Source organism: Trachurus japonicus, chromosome 6 (assembly GCF_045865225.1).
Source record: "Trachurus japonicus isolate A0001 chromosome 6, Traja_1.0".
NCBI classification, from domain to species: Eukaryota; Metazoa; Chordata; class Actinopteri; order Carangiformes; family Carangidae; genus Trachurus; species Trachurus japonicus.
The window spans coordinates 30,527,222-30,547,219 of NC_140912.1; the positions used below are offsets into that span (position 1 = coordinate 30,527,222).

General features: G+C 42.9%; 3 protein-coding genes and 1 long non-coding RNA gene across 4 annotated transcripts in view; 3 read left to right on the forward strand and 1 right to left on the reverse strand.

Annotated features, from left to right (window-relative positions):
• The window catches only part of LOC146986414 (uncharacterized), a 154,323-nt gene that overhangs the window by 60,762 nt on the left and 73,563 nt on the right, over nucleotides 1–19,998 (forward strand). The gene's annotated exons all lie outside the window — the stretch shown is intronic.
• Nucleotides 67–1,509, forward strand: LOC146986418 (uncharacterized). The gene is made up of 3 exons (XR_015036031.1): nucleotides 67–106; nucleotides 1,132–1,269; nucleotides 1,395–1,509. It is a non-coding gene; the product is annotated as an uncharacterized LOC146986418 (long non-coding RNA).
• LOC146986419 (protein NLRC3-like) lies at nucleotides 6,164–8,028 on the forward strand. The gene is made up of 2 exons (XM_085780216.1): nucleotides 6,164–6,384; nucleotides 6,537–8,028. The coding sequence occupies exons 1-2, from the start codon at nucleotides 6,174–6,176 to the stop codon at nucleotides 7,997–7,999; spliced, it is 1,674 nt and encodes a 557-aa protein (XP_085636342.1). The 5' UTR covers nucleotides 6,164–6,173; the 3' UTR covers nucleotides 8,000–8,028.
• LOC146986420 (cytosolic 5'-nucleotidase 1A-like) overlaps nucleotides 15,277–19,998 on the reverse strand; it is an 8,155-nt gene continuing 3,433 nt past the window's right edge. Inside the window, exons 3-6 of the mRNA XM_085780628.1 lie at nucleotides 18,235–18,370; nucleotides 18,006–18,128; nucleotides 16,489–16,619; nucleotides 15,277–15,562 (exon numbers count right to left, since the gene is read on the reverse strand). Of these exons, the coding sequence (XP_085636754.1) occupies nucleotides 15,323–15,562; nucleotides 16,489–16,619; nucleotides 18,006–18,128; nucleotides 18,235–18,370 (630 nt within the window). The 3' untranslated portion in view covers nucleotides 15,277–15,322. The remainder of the gene's footprint in view (nucleotides 15,563–16,488; nucleotides 16,620–18,005; nucleotides 18,129–18,234; nucleotides 18,371–19,998) is intronic.

The following is a 19,998-nucleotide window of genomic DNA, read 5'->3' on the forward strand; positions in this document are numbered from 1 at the left end:
TTTTGAACCAGCAGTTGTTCCCCGAAATGGGAAACAAAACTGCCATAAAACACAAAAGAAGAAGAAGAACCAGCAGTTGTGTCGCAGTTTATTTTCTCATGTGAAGGTAAGGTGAACAGTTTGAATGTTTTCCTCGTTAACACCTGTTGTTACCTGAGTTCTCTACCCTTCAACCTTTCATTGTGTTGTTGTTATTATAATGTTACTGTAGCTGAGTCAGAGCTGTAACTGTAAAGTCTGGACCGACAGAACCTGTTGTCGGTAGAAGAGCAGAAGCAGAGAGAGTCGATGGTCAGTAGTTGAACACAGAGTGGTTATTTGTGTGCAGCTCCACTCAGCCAGCCAAAGACTAGGACCTCATAGTTACTTGGGCCCCAAAAAGCAATAAACTTTAAAAAAAAAATTTTTTTAAATCTATTGTGCGTAACTTCTGTCAATCCCCAGAGAATTCCTGCATAATGACAAAAATCCCTTATTGTTGTTGTTGCAATTAAAGTAGTTGTTGCACATTACTATTGCAGTTTATTTAAAACCAAAACCAAAACAAACAAAAAACAAATAAAAATAAAAAACAACAACAGATGACGTGTTTACAGTGGTTTATTTTGTTACTTTTAGTCGGCCCATATGACATTCAGTATCCCAATAAGTACTATAAACCCCAGGCTGTAGCTTTATCTGAATTTGGTTCCATTTCAGATTATAAAATACGGATGGGAAAAAACATACCAGGGTAGAATGATGATTCGTAATGACAGATTAGAAAAATGAATAAAGTTGTAGCTTGTTTGATCCAGTGGTTTTCTACAGGGACGCTGTCCACACAGAGACTGTGTCACATCAACTCAGTGGATCTCAGTCCTTGTGTGTGTCAGTGGATGGAAACAGTCGTCCATGGATCATGTTGCTGGGCTGCTCTTCACTTCACTGCAGCTTCATGACGCCATCTAGTGGACTGATAGTAGAAGTACAGCAGCTGATGGCAGCTTCCTCTTCCTCACTGCTGTGTGACTGCATTCAGCTGACACTGATATGAAGCAGAGAAGAAGAGCCAATCAGTGGAGGAGCAGCTGGAGACATGATGGACATGTGAGCTGGTGTGCACATGAATGATGTGTGTTCCCTCTGCAGGTGAAGCTACAAAGTGTGTGTGAGCTGATGTGGATGTGACCTCAGCAGCATGGATCAGTGTGAGGACAGAGAGGAGGGAGCCCCTCCCTCTAAAACCACTCTGTGTGGGGGACATCAGGGCCAGACCAGAGGTCAAAGGTCAGAATTAAAACTGTCAGACTTTTCTCTCTAAAAGTCAGTTGTTGTGTTTATTAAAAGATTGAAGATATTTTTCATCAGTTTTTCTCCAACATGCAGATTTATCAGTTGTGTTGTTGTTTCAGGATCCAGCAGCAGAGACCAGACTCTCCTGAACCCAGCTGTCTGTCTTTAAAGAGCAACATATCAAAGAGCATAGGTGCTGACTTCAAAGGAGGACGTGGATCAGCTGATCAGATGTAAGATAAATAATATTAAAATTAAAATTAATATTCAGTAATTCTCACAGTGCAGCCCAGTAGCAACAGGAAATATGTCAGCACCTTCTACTTAAAACAGGAAGTAACCACTGGGTTAAAATCATCTTTTCATTTGCTCTAAATGTTCATGGTCTTGTTTCCACCTGGTAGAAGGAACATGGTGATGTTGGCTGCATCAAAGTCGCCTCCTGGTGGCAGCTTTGAGGTGTGCAACAGGGCGAGGGGCCGATCAGTGATTTCTAGTGAGTTCAGAGTGACGTCAGACACAGAGAGCAGAGACAGAGGATCAGACCAGTTACAGGAGCTGAAGCAGAATCTCAGCAGCTGCTTTTTACAGGAGCAGACGAACAAACCTCCATAAATACTGAGAGAGAGAACGAGCAAAACTCAGGTAAAGATAGAAACTTCAACTCATCTACAACAGTGGTTCTCTAAACCCCTAAATAGACACAAATTAGACCACGGTCCTCCAATGGACAAAATTATGAAGCAAACACCAGAAATACACAAATATTTGACTAAAGAACCTTACTTTTTTAGTCAATATATGTTCAAATTAGGGCCAATGGCATGAGATTATAGAGAAATAAAAAGTAAAAAAAAAACTTATAGTAAGGGCAACATATGAAAATCTGGGAACTAAATCCTTACCAAGAAATTTCTTCACAGTTGTCTTTAGGAACATGCGTAGTATGACGTCTTAAAATGTTGAAATTCAACTCCCGTGGGAAACCCCCTAAAAAACGAAGTTGGGGTACCCGGTAACTGGATTTTTGAACATTCCGAAATGTTAAATTTGGCCTTGAGTAACTTGTGAGGGGTCAAACTAGGGGTTTTTCATGATTCTGAGTTGATTGCAAACATTAGTTTTACACCCAAAACACTCCTTGGTGGAAAAAAAAACAGCCACACCCACTTTTCTTGTTCATCGGAACCCCCATCACCACCACCAATAGAATGTTGGTGCAGGGAAGTTCCATAGTGCAGTTTCAGCCGATGCGACCCGGCTCAGGCTGCAGCGGCAGCACCATTCATCCTATTAACCATTTTTCTACCATTGCAATGAGTCTGGAAACATTATTTTAAGGCCGAAAAACTCCGCAATGTTACTTTAATGCAAATTCAATCATGAATTCTTTGGCCTTACCACTGCAACTTTTCTGCAAATTTGCTATCATAGACCGCTGTGGCTAGCTGTGGTCAGCTGTGGCCACAGTGTTTCCATGTTTTTTTGCATGTCTGTGTTTTTATTACTAGTTATTGTTTTCATATAACATTAAGTTGTATGCGGATCGGGAGCGAGAGAGAAGGAAAGACATGAGGTGCACACCAGATTTCACATACCAGTAAAAACGGAAACATACACATAGCCTACACACACACACACACACACAACCTCACTATTGGGTACATGTTGCTTTCTTCTACTTTTTATTTATTGCCATGGTAAATCGGCCTAAGTATTGTTTAGTGGTAGTTGTAGTTGGTTAGCATTAAAAGTGAGGAATTTTCAAGTTAGCTAGTGCTAGACATGTTGAAGCCATATACAACCTTAGATCATTGACAGACACTTTTTACACCTTATGTGAGAGCATAAGAACTTGAAATATGTCATGTCATTGCGTTGATAACATGCATAAGAAACTTAAAAATTGTGGTAACACTTTATTTGATGCCTATCTCTATAATGCATTATTGTCATACTTATAATGGGTTATAATAATAAAAGTTATAATGCAGTTATAGCACTGTATAACTATGGTTATAAACACTCATAAATGATTATAATGCTTTATAACAATAATCATAACACACTATAAAGCATTTTATCTTGTCTTATAAGGTCAGGTATTAATATATTATAACTATTAGGAACTCACTGACAATGCCCACATTGATAATGCATTAAAATATAGTTATAATGTGTTACAATTGGCTTATAGACGTGTATAACTATCATAATAAACACTCATAAATTACCATAAGGCTTTATAACAATAAGCATAACATATTATAGACCATTATAACTATATTGTAATACTTGACCTTAAGCCAATATAAAATGCTCTATGATGTGTTATGCTTATTGTTATAAAGCCTTATGATCATTTATGAGTATTTATAATGATGGTTATACACTTTTATAAGCCAATTATAACACATTATAACTATATTTACGATGTATTATCGACGTGGGCATTGTCAGCCAGTTACTAACAATTATAACGTATTATTATACCTGACCTTATAAGTCACAATAAAATGCTTTATAGTGTGTTATGATTATTGTTATAAAGCCTTATGATAATTTATGAATGTTTATAATTATAGTTATACAATGCTATAACCACATTATAACTCATTATAAGTATGGTTATAATGCAATATAGAGATAGGCGTCAAAGTCTTACCAAAATGGCTGTTAGTTGGCTAACAGTAAATAATATGGTTAGTTAGCCAACTCCTATGTGCGACTGAATCTGATGACCATCTCTGACCATTTTATTTTCCTAAATGCTAGCTGACTGCTCCATTAGCTATCAAGCTAGGAAAACATGGCGTAGGCCTATTGTCATCGCAAGGATTTTTGCAGAACGGTTTAGGCTATTATAATAAAGGTGATCTACTATACTCAATAGAATACATTAGAGATAAGCTATTCCTGTGTATGACAGAGGTTTTCTTTAATGTCACAAAAAAACTTCTACTATTACTACTGAATATTTAATGTAACTTATATTCTACCTTTTTACATTGTTGGACATTAATCTAGCACACACGTCAATGTCATGTCAAAAACCTGGGGGCCAGATCTGTCCTGCAATACACTTTTATATGGCCCTATTATGTTAATAATGGCCCACCAATATAGCATTCACATTACTCACATTACAAATCCCATAATACACTACAACAGCTACCACGGCCATGACCAAGCAATAGGCCCAAGCTGGAATGAACAAGTTTGTGACACACTGCAACATCTTTTTCCATTCTTCAAAAACAACCTCTTAGAGCCTGGATGCTCGATGGAGATTGATGCTCAGTGTGTGTGCAGATTAACATGATCATGTTTGCAATCAATGTAGCACCACTGTGTATTTTTTGTACTTTTCCCATCTTCATTTCGAACAAACTTGTTTCAGTTGTTGTTGGTATGTGAAATCTGGTGCATGTCCACTGTCTTTTCTCTCTCGCTGCTTGCTACCGATCTGCATAATAAATTACATCTATAATAACTTTTTTAATAAATTTAGCGACACCACAAAATCCTGGAGGGTCTGTAGAAATATAATAGAAAAAAAAATAGAAAAAAGGGTAGAAAGTTATATTGAGTATTTAGTAGTATTATGTAACACAACCTCTGCAATGATAAGGAATGGCTTCTCTGCAATACATTCTATTGGTGGTGGTGATGGGGGTTCCGATGAACAAGAAAAGTGGGTGTGGGTGTTTTTTTCTCCACCAAGGAGTGTTTTGGGTGTAAAACTAATGTTTGCAATCAACTCAGAGTCATGAAAAACCCCTAGTTTGACCCCTCACAAGTTACTCAAGGCCAAATTTAACATTTCGGAATGTTCAAAAATCCAGTTACGGGTACCCCAACTTTGAGTCGTTTTTTAGGGGGTTTCCCACGGGAGTTGAATTTCAACATTTTAAGACGTCATACTACGCATGTTCCTAAAGACAACTGTGAAGAAATTTCTTGGTAAGGATTTAGTTCCCAGATTGGTCAAATATCTGCTAAAATGCCCTTACTATTATTGAAAAAATTAATTTTCTCAAAAAAAGTTGGTAAAATAATTTAATTTATCTTTTAAAAAAAGGTTGCAAATTCTAGAAGAAGTGGTAACATTTTCAAGAAAAAGTTGGAGACCCACTCAAGGACTCCTGGGGGTGGGGGACTCCACTTTGAGAAACATTGCTCTACATAACAAAACAAAGAGATAAAAGACATTTTCTGAGGTGAAAAAATCCCTCATCATCATTGTTTACAGCTTTTATTTACAGGAATAAGGAAACAAATCAAACTTTGTGTTTTTAGGACTTGTTGTGTTCTTTTTTTTTCTTTTTTTTTTTAAAAATCTAAAACTATTTAACATCAGTTGTGTTGTTGTTTCAGGATCCAGCAGCAGAGACCAGACTCTCCTGAACCCAGCTGTCTGTCTTTAAAGAGTGACTGGTCAAAGGGCTTAGGTGCTGACTTTAAAGGAGGATGTGGATCAGCTGATCAGATGTAAGCTGTAACTGACAGTCAGACTCAGGTTATTGTAGAAATGAACCAGTTTTTACGACGTGTTGTTGGACCAGGTCTGAAATCAAAGTGTCTCTGTCTGTTGTGAACATCCTCAGGGGACATATTAAGTCCATCTTGTATTATCTCTCTGTACTGATGTTCACTTTACACTGATTCCTCCACAGAGTGGACCAGGAGAGCTCAGAGGTTGGTCAGTCTGCCCAGCAGCATCAAACACACCTGGACTCCATGTTTATGGTGGGTACATGTCCAACAGCTGCTGTTACATCTGCTGTGTTCACCATCATCTACATGCTGCACTTTGACACCAGTGGATTGTCAGTCTGTCAGGTTTTAGTTTGATGCTGTCACTCATAGAGTTTCTGTTGCAGCTGCTGGAGGAGAACATGGTCACTTTTGTGAAGAACGAGCTGAAGAAGATCCACAAGCTTCTGAGTCCAGATTACCCAGGATGCTCAGGGGGTCAGAGGGAGAATGAGGAGGTGGTGGACGGTGTGGATGAAGAGCAGAGGAGCATCAGAGAGGCGTTAGTGAATATCACAGTGAAGCTACTGAGGAGCAGGAAGCAGGAGGAGCTGGCTGAGTGTCTGCAGAGCAGTAAGAGGATTTCTGTAAAGATTCAACATGATGGACAAATAAGACGTTCAATGACATCAACACATGGAGGGAAACATGTTCATATAGTCGTTATTTAGAGGAATTAACATGTTACATTTATTATTGGTCTGATTTCTTGTGTTTTCATTCAGAATATTTTGCTCCAGTTTGTCGACGTAAACTCAAATCTGACCTGAAGAAGAAGTTCCAGTGTGTGTTTGAGGGGATCTCTAAAGCAGGAAACCAAACCCTTCTGAACCAGATCTACACAGAGCTCTACATCACAGAGGGAGGGGTTGCAGGGGTCAATGATGAACATGAGGTCAGACAGATTGAAACAGCTTCAAGGAGACCAGACAGACCAGAAACAACCATCAGACAAGAAGACATCTTTAAAGCCCCACCTGGAAGAGACCGACCAATCAGAAAAGTGATGACAAAGGGAGTGGCTGGCATTGGGAAAACAGTCTTAACACAGAAGTTCACTCTGGACTGGGCTGAAGACAAAACCAACCAGGACATACACTTCACATTTCCCTTCACCTTCAGAGAGCTGAATCTGCTGAAAGAGAAAAAGTTCAGCTTGGTGGAACTTGTTCATCACTTCTTCTCTAAAACCAAAGACACAGGAATCTGCAGGTTTGATCAGTTTCAGGTCGTCTTCATCTTTGACGGTCTGGACGAGTGTCGTCTTCCTCTGGACTTCCACAACACTGAGATCCTGACTGATGTGACAGAGTCCACCTCAGTGGACGTGCTGCTGACCAACCTCATCAGGGGGAAACTGCTTCCCTCTGCTCGCCTCTGGATAACCACACGACCTGCAGCAGCCAATCAGATCCCTCCTCAGTGTGTTGACATGGTGACAGAGGTCAGAGGGTTCACTGACCCACAGAAGGAGGAGTACTTCAGGAAGAGGTTCAGAGATGAGGAGCAGGCCAGAGAGATCATCTCCCACATCAAGACATCACGAAGCCTCCACATCATGTGCCACATCCCAGTCTTCTGCTGGATCACTGCTACAGTTCTGGACGAGCTGTTGAAGACCAGAAGGAGAGGAGAGCTGCCCAAGACCCTGACTGAGATGTACATCCACTTCCTGGTGGTTCATCTAAAACTGAAGAAGGTCAAGTATGATGGAGGAGCTGAGACAGATCCACACTGGAGTCCAGACAGCAGGAAGATGATTGAGTCTCTGGGAAAACTGGCTTTTGAGCAGCTGCAGAAAGGAAACCTGATCTTCTATGAATCAGACCTGACAGAGTGTGGCATCGATATCAGAGCAGCCTCACTGTACTCAGGAGTGTTCACACAGATCTTTAAAGAGGAGAGAGGCCTGTACCAGGACAAGGTGTTCTGCTTCGTCCATCTGAGTGTTCAGGAGTTTCTGGCTGCTCTTCATGTCCATCTGACCTTCATCAACTCTGGACTCAACCTGATGTCACAACAAAAAACAAGAAGACTGAAACAACACAAGTCAAATCTGCAGAGACAAACTTCTACCAGAGCACTGTGGATGAGGCCTTACAGAGTCCAAATGGACACCTGGACTTGTTCCTCCGCTTCCTCCTGGGTCTTTCACTGGAGACCAATCAGACTCTCCTACAAGGTCTGATGACTCAGACAGGAAATGACTCACGGTCCAATCAGAAAGCAGTCCAGTACATCAAGAAGAAAATTGAAGAGACTCCCTCTGCAGAGAAAAGCATTAACCTGTTCCACTGTCTGAATGAACTGAATGATCGTTCTCTAGTGGGGGAGGTCAAATGGACCCTGAGATCAGGACGTCTCTCCACAGATAAACTGACTCCTGCTCAGTGGTCGGCTCTGGGCTTCATCTTACTGTCATCAGGAGAAGATCTGGATGAGTTTGATCTGAGGAAATACTCTGCTTCAGAGAAGGCTCTTCTGAGGTTGCTGCCAGTGGTCAAAGCCTCCAACAAAGCTCTGTAAGTGTAGAGATAGTTGGATTTATTCATTGTTATATAAAAACAAGTCTGTGTTTTTAACAGGACAGAAAATAAATCCCTTTCTTCTTTAATTCCTCATGATCATCTCTTCAGACTGAGCAGCTGTAACCTCTCCGAGAGAAGCTGTGGAGCTCTGTCCTCAGTCCTCAGCTCCCAGTCCTCTAGTCTGAGACACCTGTACCTGAGTAACAACGAACTGAAGGACTCAGGAGTGAAGTTGCTGTCTGGTGGACTGGAGAGTCCACACTGTAGACTGGAGACTCTCAGGTGAGGATCCATCAAGCTGTTTATCTGATGGCACTTGAACACACCTCCAGGTGTTGACAGTGGTTTCCTGTGTGTTGTTGTGTGTGTTCAGTCTGTCAGGATGTCTGGTCACAGAGGAAGGCTGTGCTTCTCTGGCCTCAGCTCTGAGCTCCAACCCCTCCCATCTGAGAGAGCTGGACCTGAGCTACAATCATCCAGGAGCCTCAGGAGTGAAACTGCTGTCTGCTGGACTGGGGGATCCAGACTGGAGCCTGGAGACTCTCAGGTATGGAGAGGCTGCTGCAGCCACACACACTGTCTGATAGAGGAGGAGGAGCTGGAACATTTTCTATGGCCCTGTTCACACCTGATCACACCTGGTATTAACATCTGTCTCAGGTGATTAATGCATTGACGACATCAGATACCATCACTCAGACCATATGCAGAGGTGGTGTAGGCCACAGTGAAGCTCCGCCCACTCCACTGATGCCCTCCATCACAATCTGACTCGTCCCAACACAGTTTATACTGAAGACAAAATCTTTGAGTGTTTCAAACATGAGCTGTGCAGCTTCCATCAGTCACAGTGATTAACTACTGGGATCAGGAGTTTCTCCTCATGATGACTTCAGTGTCTCTTCATGACTCACTATGTCATATTCAGGAGAAGAGATCTCAGTGATGAAACCAGCTGTTGGCAGCTGTGCTCTGAGTCTCTCCAGATGTTTTGATCAGACTTTATTTCAGAGTGTATCAGGAAACATTTCAGCTGCAGTTGGTTTAAACTGCTCCTGAACCAACAGAGTGTTTGACCTGAACAGTCACAGAGACTATAGGCAAGGCAAGGCAATTTTATTTGTATAGCCCGTTTAAATAAAAAAAAAAGTTTGTCTCAAAGGGCTTCACATGGCATCATAACAACATCCTCTGCCCTTAGACCCTCACATTGACTGAGGATAAACTCCATAGATCCCCCCCAGCAGGGAAAAATTGGAGAAACCTCAGGGTGAGCAACAGAGGAGGGATCCCTCAGGACAGGCAGACGTGCAATTGATGTTGTATACAGACAAGAAAACAGTTTATAACACAGAATGTGGGAAACATGGAAATGTTCTGGAAAAAAAGGTTTTTTTTATACGCACATCAGGTTGTCTTGAGGTGCAGGGCAATAAAAAGTGTCATAGAAAAAAGAAGAGGCAGGGAGATCAGGCTAGGCAACCCTTTATTTTTTCTGTTAACAAGAGCTTATAGGCAAGGGAGGCAGGGAGAGCAGGCTAGCTTGATGGGAGGACTGGATGGCAGACTGGTTCATGGGAAGGGAGAACAGGCTGGTTTAACAGCAGGGGAAAGGGGGGAAGGGGGAGACTGTAGAAACCTGTTGAGTGTGGACACACTAATAGCAACACAGCAACAAGAATCAAACCATGTCCACTGCTCACAAACATTCGTCTCCCAGCGTCTCCAACCAAGGAGGAAATAAGAGACAGAAATCAGGTTGCACCATCAGGTCTCTGTCTGGTCAGACATTGATGATCAATAATCAGCTCAGTCTCTCTGAGATCCTGATCTTGTCCTGATGAGATCTGTTGTTGTGTTGAGGAGACAGTAAATGTGTGACATCCAGATGTCATCACTGTCCAGAGGCCTGGAGCTGTCAATCAGAAGAGAGTGAGTGTTGTGGTTTTCAAAGCCATGTGAGAGGATGAAATTTTGTACAAGAATGAACAACAGGATGTATCCGTTTCAAAAACAAAGGTTTACTTCAAGAAAAATCAATTTACATCCATCACTCCTTCACTCCTTTGAAATACTATGTGCTCCCTATTACCGCTCGCTCTCACATCCAACTGAGGCTGTAGGTGATGTAATCTCCCTCAAATTCTACACTATAGATATACAACACATAGCCAGTTGCGGCCGGTCAATAGGGGGCGCTAGGGCGCCGCCCCCATCAAAATTTCAGGAAAAAAGTGTAGACACAGTAAACATAAATAACATAATAAAAAGTAATTACCATATCTGTTCAGTGTTCACTCATACAATGGGTTTTACTTTGAAATTTGTAAGCCTTTCCATTCCATATTGGGTTTATTCTGGGTTGTTTCATACATTTCAATAGCGAGGGGCGCCGGCCTAATGAGTGTGTATGTGGGCTCTTAAACTTTTGGTTTCCATGTGACTTCATGCTGGTCTCTAATTGGTCACTTCAAGATTCTCCTCCGGGCGCAGCTCTCTGTGCCCGTGGCCAATCAGCGCGTTTGGGTCATTTTTTCATCCAATCGGATTGATTCACGATACCTGACCTGTCAATCAAAGTCACTCCCCTGGCAGCGGAGACGTGCCTGTCACTCAAACAGTTACAGACGCACCCGCGTGCACACGGAGCAGACAGCAACAACAACAAGACAGGAGACAATGGCGGCCGCAGCAAAAGAAAAATCTGTTGTTTCTTTACGAAATAATCCTTTCACGAGGCGTTCGCTGGAGTAAAAAAAAAAAAGGATAAAGGAGCTTGAACCGGAGCAACCTGACTTAAAAATCCTGCAGCAGGCAAGTGGCCGTGGACCGAGTTACACGACGCTTCTCCCGTCTGTGTCATGCCAAACTGCGAAGCCAGTGAGTTAGCGAGGTATGTTGAGTCTAAAGCCAGGCTCTCCTGTACTACAAAGGTGGCTCTCTTTTAACCGGACTAGATCACCACGGTAACTTATGCTTAGCTGACCAGGTTATGTTCAGAGTTTCATCCTAAAATCGGCTATAAAGGCGCTGCTGTTTCACTATTCAGCTTAACTAATTTTCAGCTGGCGTCACCTTTATTTTGAAAGTCCAGTGGATCTGGATCAGAACGGAGCGTTTGTACGGAGAGAGAGATCAGCTGATCTGCTGCTGACTGCTGTTTACTCCTGGATGTGAAGTTAGCAATGCTCTTTATTTATCTTATTTATCTGACGCCCCCACAATTTATTTTAGCACCAGCCGCCACTGCACATAGAACAGAAATACAAACTATGAAATAATGAAATTCAATCTAGATCTCAACCCATTTCTACATCTATAAATTATGGCTCCTACAGTGAGTGTAGTGAACAGTGTAATAATCAGTGTTTGTGGCTGAATGTGTGTGTGATCAAACAGCTGTTTTCAGACTGTGTGTGCTGCTCAAACACGTCTGACTCCAGATCAGATGAAGACACAAAGTGTCTCCTTAATGAAAGTCTCCAGCAGCTGGAGCTTCACTTCCTGTCTGAGTCCATGTGCTCTGAGCTGAGCCTGCTTCTCTCTGCTCTACAGTTTCTCTGCTTCCTCTGGACTCTGACTTCAAGTCCAGTAAAAATGTGTGGACAGGTTTGATGGAGCTCAGGACTGGTCCTGAGGACGGCTGCTTTGTTCCACATGATGTGACTGATCTCAGTGAGTCAGTGTGTTGCAGCTGATCTGTGTGAAGAGCAGAGAAGAACAGAGTCATTGATCATGAGATCCTGATCCGTCCTGTCACTGTGATCGGATGGTTTATATTAGAGCTCCTTCATCCACTCACTGCTGCTGTGGCTCCTGTGGAAACCTGCTCACAGCCTCATTCTTCAGCTTCCTGGGGAGTTTTCTTCAAACAAACACAAGTTTGATGAACACTCAGTGTTTCCCACTAAACTCACTGTTTCACTGAGCTCTAACAAACGTGTTGAGTGTGTTTCCTTCCTCATCAAACACTAAAGCCACCACTCTTCTTCTTCTCCACCTGTTGTGTCTTCATCGTATTTGCTGTGACGCATTTGTGCAGCTTGAGAGTCAGAGAATGAAAGTGTGTGTCTCACACTGAAGTGACATCACATGATGAAGTGTTTCCTCCTCGTCTCCTCCTGCTCTGTATCATCACTAGATAAAGACTCCAGCTCCTTCTTCTCTGTGCTCAGTGTTCATCCATACATACCAGCCTCCATGTGAACACAGTGATAAAACAGTGTGTGTGTGAGAGCCATGTAATGTCCATGTGTGCATGCTGACAGAGAACGTGCTGCTCTGACCCCCCTCCTCCTTTCAGGGTGCAGCCTGCTGGAGCCCAATTCTTGACACCAGGTCCGAGGAGATGTAAGTGTGTTTTTACTTTGAGCAGCACATTCAACCATCTTAACACTGTCACATCACTGACGTCATGAGTCTTCATCAAACTGTCAATAACTGATCACATGATCAATAACTGCAGCTGTGTCTTGTTCTCTCCATCAGATTCCTGTCGACTCACAATCGACACAAACACAGTGAACACAAACATCAAACTGTCTGACAACAACAGGAAGGCGACACTGGTGGTGAAGGAGCGTCAGTCATATCCTGATCATCCAGACAGATTTGACCAGTGGCTTCAGCTGCTGTGTTCAACTGGTCTGACTGGTCGCTGCTACTGGGAGGTCGAGTGCAGAGGAGATGTTCATATATCAGTGAGTTACAGAGGAATCAAAAGGAAAGGATACAGTGAAGACTGTGTGTTTGGAGGGAACGATCAGTCCTGGAGTCTGGACTGCTCTGATGGTCGTTACTACGCCAGGCACAATGGCAGAGAGACAGCGACCTCCAGACGGACAGACATCATCTCCTCCTCCTCCTCCTCCTCCTCCTCTTCCTCTGTCTCTGTCTCTAGCAGAGTAGCAGTGTATGTGGACTGTCCTGCTGGCTCTCTGTCCTTCTACAGAGTCTCCTCTGACTCACTGATCCACATCTACACCTTCAACACCACCTTCACTCAACCTCTCTATCCTGGGTTTGGATTCTGGTCTGGTTCCTCAGTGTCTCTGTGTTGAGTGAATCAGAGTCTCCTCCTGTCACAGAAACCTTCTCACTGTTGAACAGACAGTTCAGTCTCTACATGTCTGTCTCTGTCTCTCACTCACGTTTTCACATTCATGGATTAAAATCTGTTGATTTTTAAAAATATTTTCTCAATGATTCTTGTAAACTTCTTCCTCTTCCTTTAAAGATGGATGATTCATGATCAACTTTACAGGCTGTTTGTGAGCTGGTCACAGGTAAACAGACACAACAATAAACACAACTGGAAACAAACATAATGTTGTATAGACGCTGAATATAATGAATTACATGTGATTTCTTTTTCTTTGTGGTTTTACTGATTCATTACTGCATTTCCTGCTGATGAGCTACTAATCCTACCAGCTAATGATTTTTCTGTTAACATGCCGCTGAGATCATTATTAAACTGTATCTCTGTCCTGTAAATAATCTGATGTGAAATAATTAGGCAATATATATTGCTATATTGCTTTTATAAAACGGTTACCAATAAAGACAATATGAAAGAGGGATATGCAATCAACTTCATGTAATTTTTATTTAACCAGAAATATCATCTAATCAAACAGTGCACTCACTGTGAAAAAAACAGCCCCATCTCTCAGGACGTTAGCTCCATGTTAGCTCTGCATGTCGTCTTTTCCTCCTCTATTTGTAATAATCTGACGATGTGTGGCTGGTTGCTAGTTTGCTGGTAGGAGGTAAAGCTAGAGGAGGACACCACAAAATAAATGTGCTGGTAGGATTTATCTGATCTGAAAACTGATCTTAAGCACATTTGGTCTTTACATTGATAAAAGGAAAAGGTTAATCTACCTCTTTATTTTGGCATTCCCACATAGGCTGTCTGAACATATCACACCACCTCTTGTCATTAATACAAAGTGACATGTAACAAAAAATCCTCATGTGGGCAGAGATCTTAACCCCCCAATATTTAACCCAAAGTTATGCCTATGATGCCTCCCACTGGTCAAAACAAGACACCACACCAACAGACACAAAAGCTGTTTTTAATATTTTATTCATGTATAAAATACATAATCTCTAATCTCACTGCAACAAATGACAGAAACAAATGTAACAGTTTGGGTTTAACCATCTGTGTGTGACGACCTTCACACTAAAACATCAATGATAATAATAATAAATTGTTTGATTTTCCTAAAGCTTTTACCTAAAATCTTCTGAGTTCAGAGTTAATTCTCTCTTAAACCAAACACCGATCATAACCTGATCAGACCTGAACTCATCAATAGCCCAATCACCAATCAATAGCCGAACAGTGAAAGTGAATCAGAGTCAAACAGCATTGAGTTCAGACGTGAGGTCATCGATCAGTGACCTCATCATGAACAATAAACAGAAACTCTGAGGTTGAACCTTTGACCTTCAGTCAGACTGACGATCTGAACTTTCTCTTAAAGGTATAGTTCACCCAAAATTGAAATTTCACTCATTATCTACTCGCCCTCATGTCGACTAAGGGCCGGGAGAAGTTTCAAAGTCCTCCGTGGCTTCTTCTGAGTTACAGTCTTGTCCTGTCTTGTATTAAAGCCCCGAAATGCGAAATTGTCCAGAAAAAAATTCAATAAGTCTATATTTCGCCTTTCGGGGCTTCAATACAAGACGGACATTACATACGAGCAGCATGGAGGTGTTTGGATGTTTTTTGGTGTGTCTTTTTGTTACGAAGACAGTTGGTATCCATTTGCAACCGTTATATGGACATGCACTGCTACGCCGAGACCCCCTGTAACTCAGAGAAGCCACGGAGGACTCTGAAACTTCTCCCAGCCCTTAGTCCACATGAGGGTGAGTAGATAATGAATCGCATTTCAATTTTGGGTGAACTATCCCTTTAAAGACACAGTGAACGTTTCTTTGTGAGGTCATGCGACGTTGTGATGTCATCACTCCTCCAGGCTGCCGTCGCTGAGCAGGAAATGAGGTCTGACCAGCGACAGCATGGGGCCCCTCGGGGCCCCGGCCAGACAGTACGCCTCGTCCGGCCCGACGCCCCGAGACCGCAGCGTCCTCAGCGCGGCGCAGCAGCTCTCTCTGCCGCCGCGCGCCGTCACCATGACGAAGCTGAGCGGGCTGTCGACCATGCCGAACCTCCGCCGCATCTCACCGAGCCGAGCCGACAAACTCTGCAAAAGGAGAGAGACAGTGAACGCAACCTCCAGGTCAGAGCAGAGGACGACCAGACAAGGCCGTTTTATTTGTATCGCCCGTTTTTACAAACAGTTTGTCTCAAAGGGCTTCACATCCCATCATAACAACATCCTCTGCCCTTTGACCCTCACATCCACTGAGGAAAAACTCCATGGAAAACCCTTTTAAAGGACAATTCCAGGTGAATTAAACTCGGGGGTGTATGTTTACAAGTGTACATTACATACAGCATCAGGTGGCTCCTCAAACATGCGCTGATAAAAAAACTTATCAGCGCATGTTTGAGTAGCCACCTGACGCTGTACACTTGAAGCAAGTCAAGAGTTGATATTCCTGTGTTCATGACACAAACGGTAGCTTTCCCACTGCACCTAAACACACCAAGCATCAACTTGGGTCTCGCGCGAGACTCCGGGAGACTTTGAATTAGATCTAGTTTTACAAACATGTTGGCTTGCTTTAAGTAAATAAACTTCTCGGTGCATGTTTGAGTCGCCATCTGACTTTCTGTGGAAAAACATTACAGCTTTGAGGGATGTAAACAGCCTAAGCAGCGGAACTTGCATCTGCCCCCATTCATTGCTGCCGTGGCGATGCGGGGACAGACACAACTACCGCAAAACAGGAGCAACTAAACTGCAAATCTTCAGATTCCTTCTTTTAGACCTAAAATGATAGGAACATACACCCCCGAGTTTAATTCACCTGGAATTGTCCTTTAAAAGGGAAAAACTGGAGAAACCTCAGAGTGAGCAACAGAGGAGGGATCCCTCCCCCAGGACAGGCAGTAGATGTCGTATACAGACAAGTTTATACTGTATACAAACAGTTTATAACATGGAATATGGGAAAGGTTAACAAGAGCTGATGAAAGAGGCAGCTGGCAGCGGCGAGTAGCTACCTGAGCGGCCCGTTGACACGCCGACGCCGGGCTGACGTCGGGCCGGACGACGGCGTCGCCACAGAATAAAACTCTGAGCTGCTCAGACGAACAGGAAGCCGTCTGCTGGTCCAACAGCGCCGAGAGGACGCCTGGACCGAGGACAAGGAGGATTCACCTTCTGACACCACACTCACCAATACTTAAGCAATATATCACGACAGGCCGTGGTATATGCTCATTATACCACGGCTAAGGGGCGTTGTTCGGCCCGACGCGAAACGGTTACGAATAAAGGCAATATAAAAGAGGGATACGCAATCAATTTCGTGTAGTTTTATTCAACCAGAAATACATATTATCCAATAAAATAGCCTCACTGTGAAAAAATAGTCTCTCTCCAGATGTTAGCTCCAAGTTAGCTCTGCAGCTCGTCTTTTCCTCCGCTTTTTTTCAGGTGAAAGTCACTGCTCAGTCTCCTCTACCATTGTTAACCCTCCACCCCGGAGGTGAAAGTTCACCTTAAACATGTGAATTCAACTACTTTAGTCCATTTTTTAACATCGTAAAAACATCAGCTGTCTTTTGCTACGGACGGCAACAGTCCGTTCCAAAACAACTTCCATTCATACCAGTCATACGTGCCTGACGCGGAGTTAAACATTTTGGCAAACTGGCCCATCGCCATAATCCCTATAGTCATAGCAGTAGGTTCGTTACCTTTAATTGTCGGTGCAAGCTGTTTTTGGAACGGCGGAGCAGAGCCGTGAGCTGCTCAGAGCTACGCTACGGAGGCTCATTATGGGATTTCTTGGTTTCCCTCATCAAACTCATCAAATACACAATCCAACAACTCCACAACGCTCTGGTGGACAAGTTGTGACCTGCACATTCAACACGCTATGAGATAATAACAGACGTTATGAGACAGAGTTGTTTTAGAGGGAAATACAGAGACTGCTTGATGAAAAACTGTCCCTGAAGGCAACGTGGATCCGCAGTTTCGCATTTGCCTCGAAAACAACTCCGCACTGACAATTAAAGGTAACAAACCTAATGCTATAAGGGATTATGGCAATGGGCCAATTTGCCAAAAAGTTGAACTGTCCCTTTAAGAAAAAAACAAGTTAAAATTCTTTGATTTCAGCTTCTTAAATGTGAATATTTCTGGTTTATTTGTTCCTTTATGACAATAACAAACAATAAACTGAGTCTCTCTTTGGTTTGTGAAGAAAACAAGACATTTGAGGACGTCGTCTTGTGGTTTGGGAAACACTGATTTGGCATTTTTTAACATTTTATTGACCAAACAACTAATCGATTAATCGTTTAAATAATCAACAGATTAATCGATGACGAAAATAATCATCAGTTGCAGCCCTATACACGATCAATCCATTACCAATATGTTAGCAATGGAGGGGAACTTCATCATATTTTAAGTTTTAATCATCCTGCTGTGAAAACGTGGCGTCGTCGTGGTGACGTCGTCGTGGTGACGTCGTCGTGGTGATGAAGAAGAGACGAAGCCTCCTCACCTTTCTGCGACGCCTGCGACGCCTCGTCTCTGTCCGTCGTCAGGAACAGCTGCACGTTGTTGTCCAGCAAACAGTCGGTGAAATCCTCCTCAGCCGAGAAACAGAAGCTGCCGACGTCCAGACCTGCAGCAGAGCGACGGTGACCATGACGATGACGATGAAGATGTCACAACAGGAAGTGAACACTGACCCGTCACTGATCGGATAAACTCTTAAAAAGTTAAATTACCGTAGCGTCTGGTGCTGCTGATGATGCGGGAGCTCTGCTGCTGCTGCTGCGCATCAGTGGTCACCATGACGACGTCAAACAGCAGCGTCTCCGTGGGATTCGCCTCCAGCAGACGCTGATTCACTCTCTGCAGAGCCTGATGGGAAACAAAGTCCAGCCCTTCATGTGTCGTCTTCAAAACAACAGCTCACACATTGTTCCCTCTGTTGTCGGGGACTATTTTCTGTGGCGGATTAATTCACATTTGGTGAAATTTAGGTGAGATTCGGTGAGATCAACTTCAGAAACGGAGGAATTTTGGTTATTTATCTATTTATTGACTCGTTATTTATTCGACTGTGATTGTTACAATGTGGTGGTGCTTATAACCTCCTGTTGTCCTACTGGGTCAAGGAAGGAAGGACGAAGGGAAAGATGGGAGGAAAGAAGGAAGGGAAAAATGAAAGAAAGATAGATGGAGGAAGGGAACAGATTGGGTCAATTGGGTCAAAAAGGAAGGAAGAAATGAGGACGAAGGGAAAGAAGGAAGGAGGGAAGGAAAAAGGAAGGAAGGAAAAAAAGATGGAGGGAGGGAACAGATTAGGTCAAAGAAGGGAGGAGATGGATGGATGAAGGGAAAGAAGGGAGGAAAGAAGGAAGGGAAAAATGAAAGAAAGATAGATGGAGGAAGGGAACAGATTGGGTCAATTGGGTCAAAAAGGAAGGAAGAAATGAGGATGAAGGGAAAGAAGGAAGGAAGGAAGGAAGGAAGGGGAAAAGGAAGGAAAGAAAGATGGAGGGAGGGAACAGATTAGGTCAATTGGGTCAAAATGGAAGGAAGAAATGAGGACGAAGGGAAAGAAGGAAGGAAGGAAGGAGGGAAGTAAAAGGGAAGGGAAAAAGGAAGGAAGGAAAAAAGATGGATGGAGAGAACAGATTAGCTCAAAGAAGGGAGGAGATGGATGGATGAAGGGAAAGAAGGGAGGAAGGAAGGACGGAAAAATTAAATAAAGATAGATGGAGGAAGGGAACAGATTGGGTCAATTGGGTCAAAAAGGAAGGAAGAAATGAGGACGAAGGGAAAGAAGGAAGGAAGGAAGGAAGGAGGGAGGGAAGGAAAAGGGAAGGGAAAAAGGAAGGAAGGAAAAAAGATAGAGGGAGGGAACAGATTAGGTCAAAGAAGGGAGGAGATGGATGGATGAAGGGAAAGAAGGGAGGAAGGAAGGACGGAAAAAAGGAAAGGAAAAAGGATTGTGGAAAGAAGGAAGGAAGGAAAGAAAGATGGAGGGAGGGAACAGATTGGTTCAATTTGAAACCAGAAAGACAACAGGAGGGTTAAAATACATCATGTATAATAAATAGGGCTGTCAGAGTTAACGCGTTAATCGCGATTAGATTAATTAAAAAAATTAACTCGATTAAATTTTTTAATCGCGGTTAATCGCGGCCCATTTTGTCCTCTGTCTGCTGGACTGGAGGACTGGAGTGTGGGACCTCCAGTCCAGTAGGTGGCGGTAAGGCACCTTCAAGTTGGTTGCTACACAAATATACACAGTCTAACATATATCCACAGCTCTATCCATTGATTTTTTGACGCTTTGTTGTCAACAAATGCACATGGCCATGTATTGATTTTTTTGACAGCGTCAGTTGTCAACAAATGCACGTGGCGATGTATTGATTTTTTGACGGCTTCTGTTGTCAACAAATGCACATGGCCAGGCAGAGGCGTAGCAAAGTAAAGGGCAATTTCCACTGGATGCAATTCGTTTCAATTCTGTGTGA

Coding starts and splice junctions, on each gene's coding strand:
- LOC146986419 (XM_085780216.1), top strand. CDS start 6,174: ATGGTCACTTTTGTGAAGAACGAGCTGAAGAAGATCCACAAGCTTCTG. Junction 6,385..6,536: donor GGCTGAGTGTCTGCAGAGCA/GTAAGAGGATTT, acceptor GTTTTCATTCAG/AATATTTTGCTCCAGTTTGT.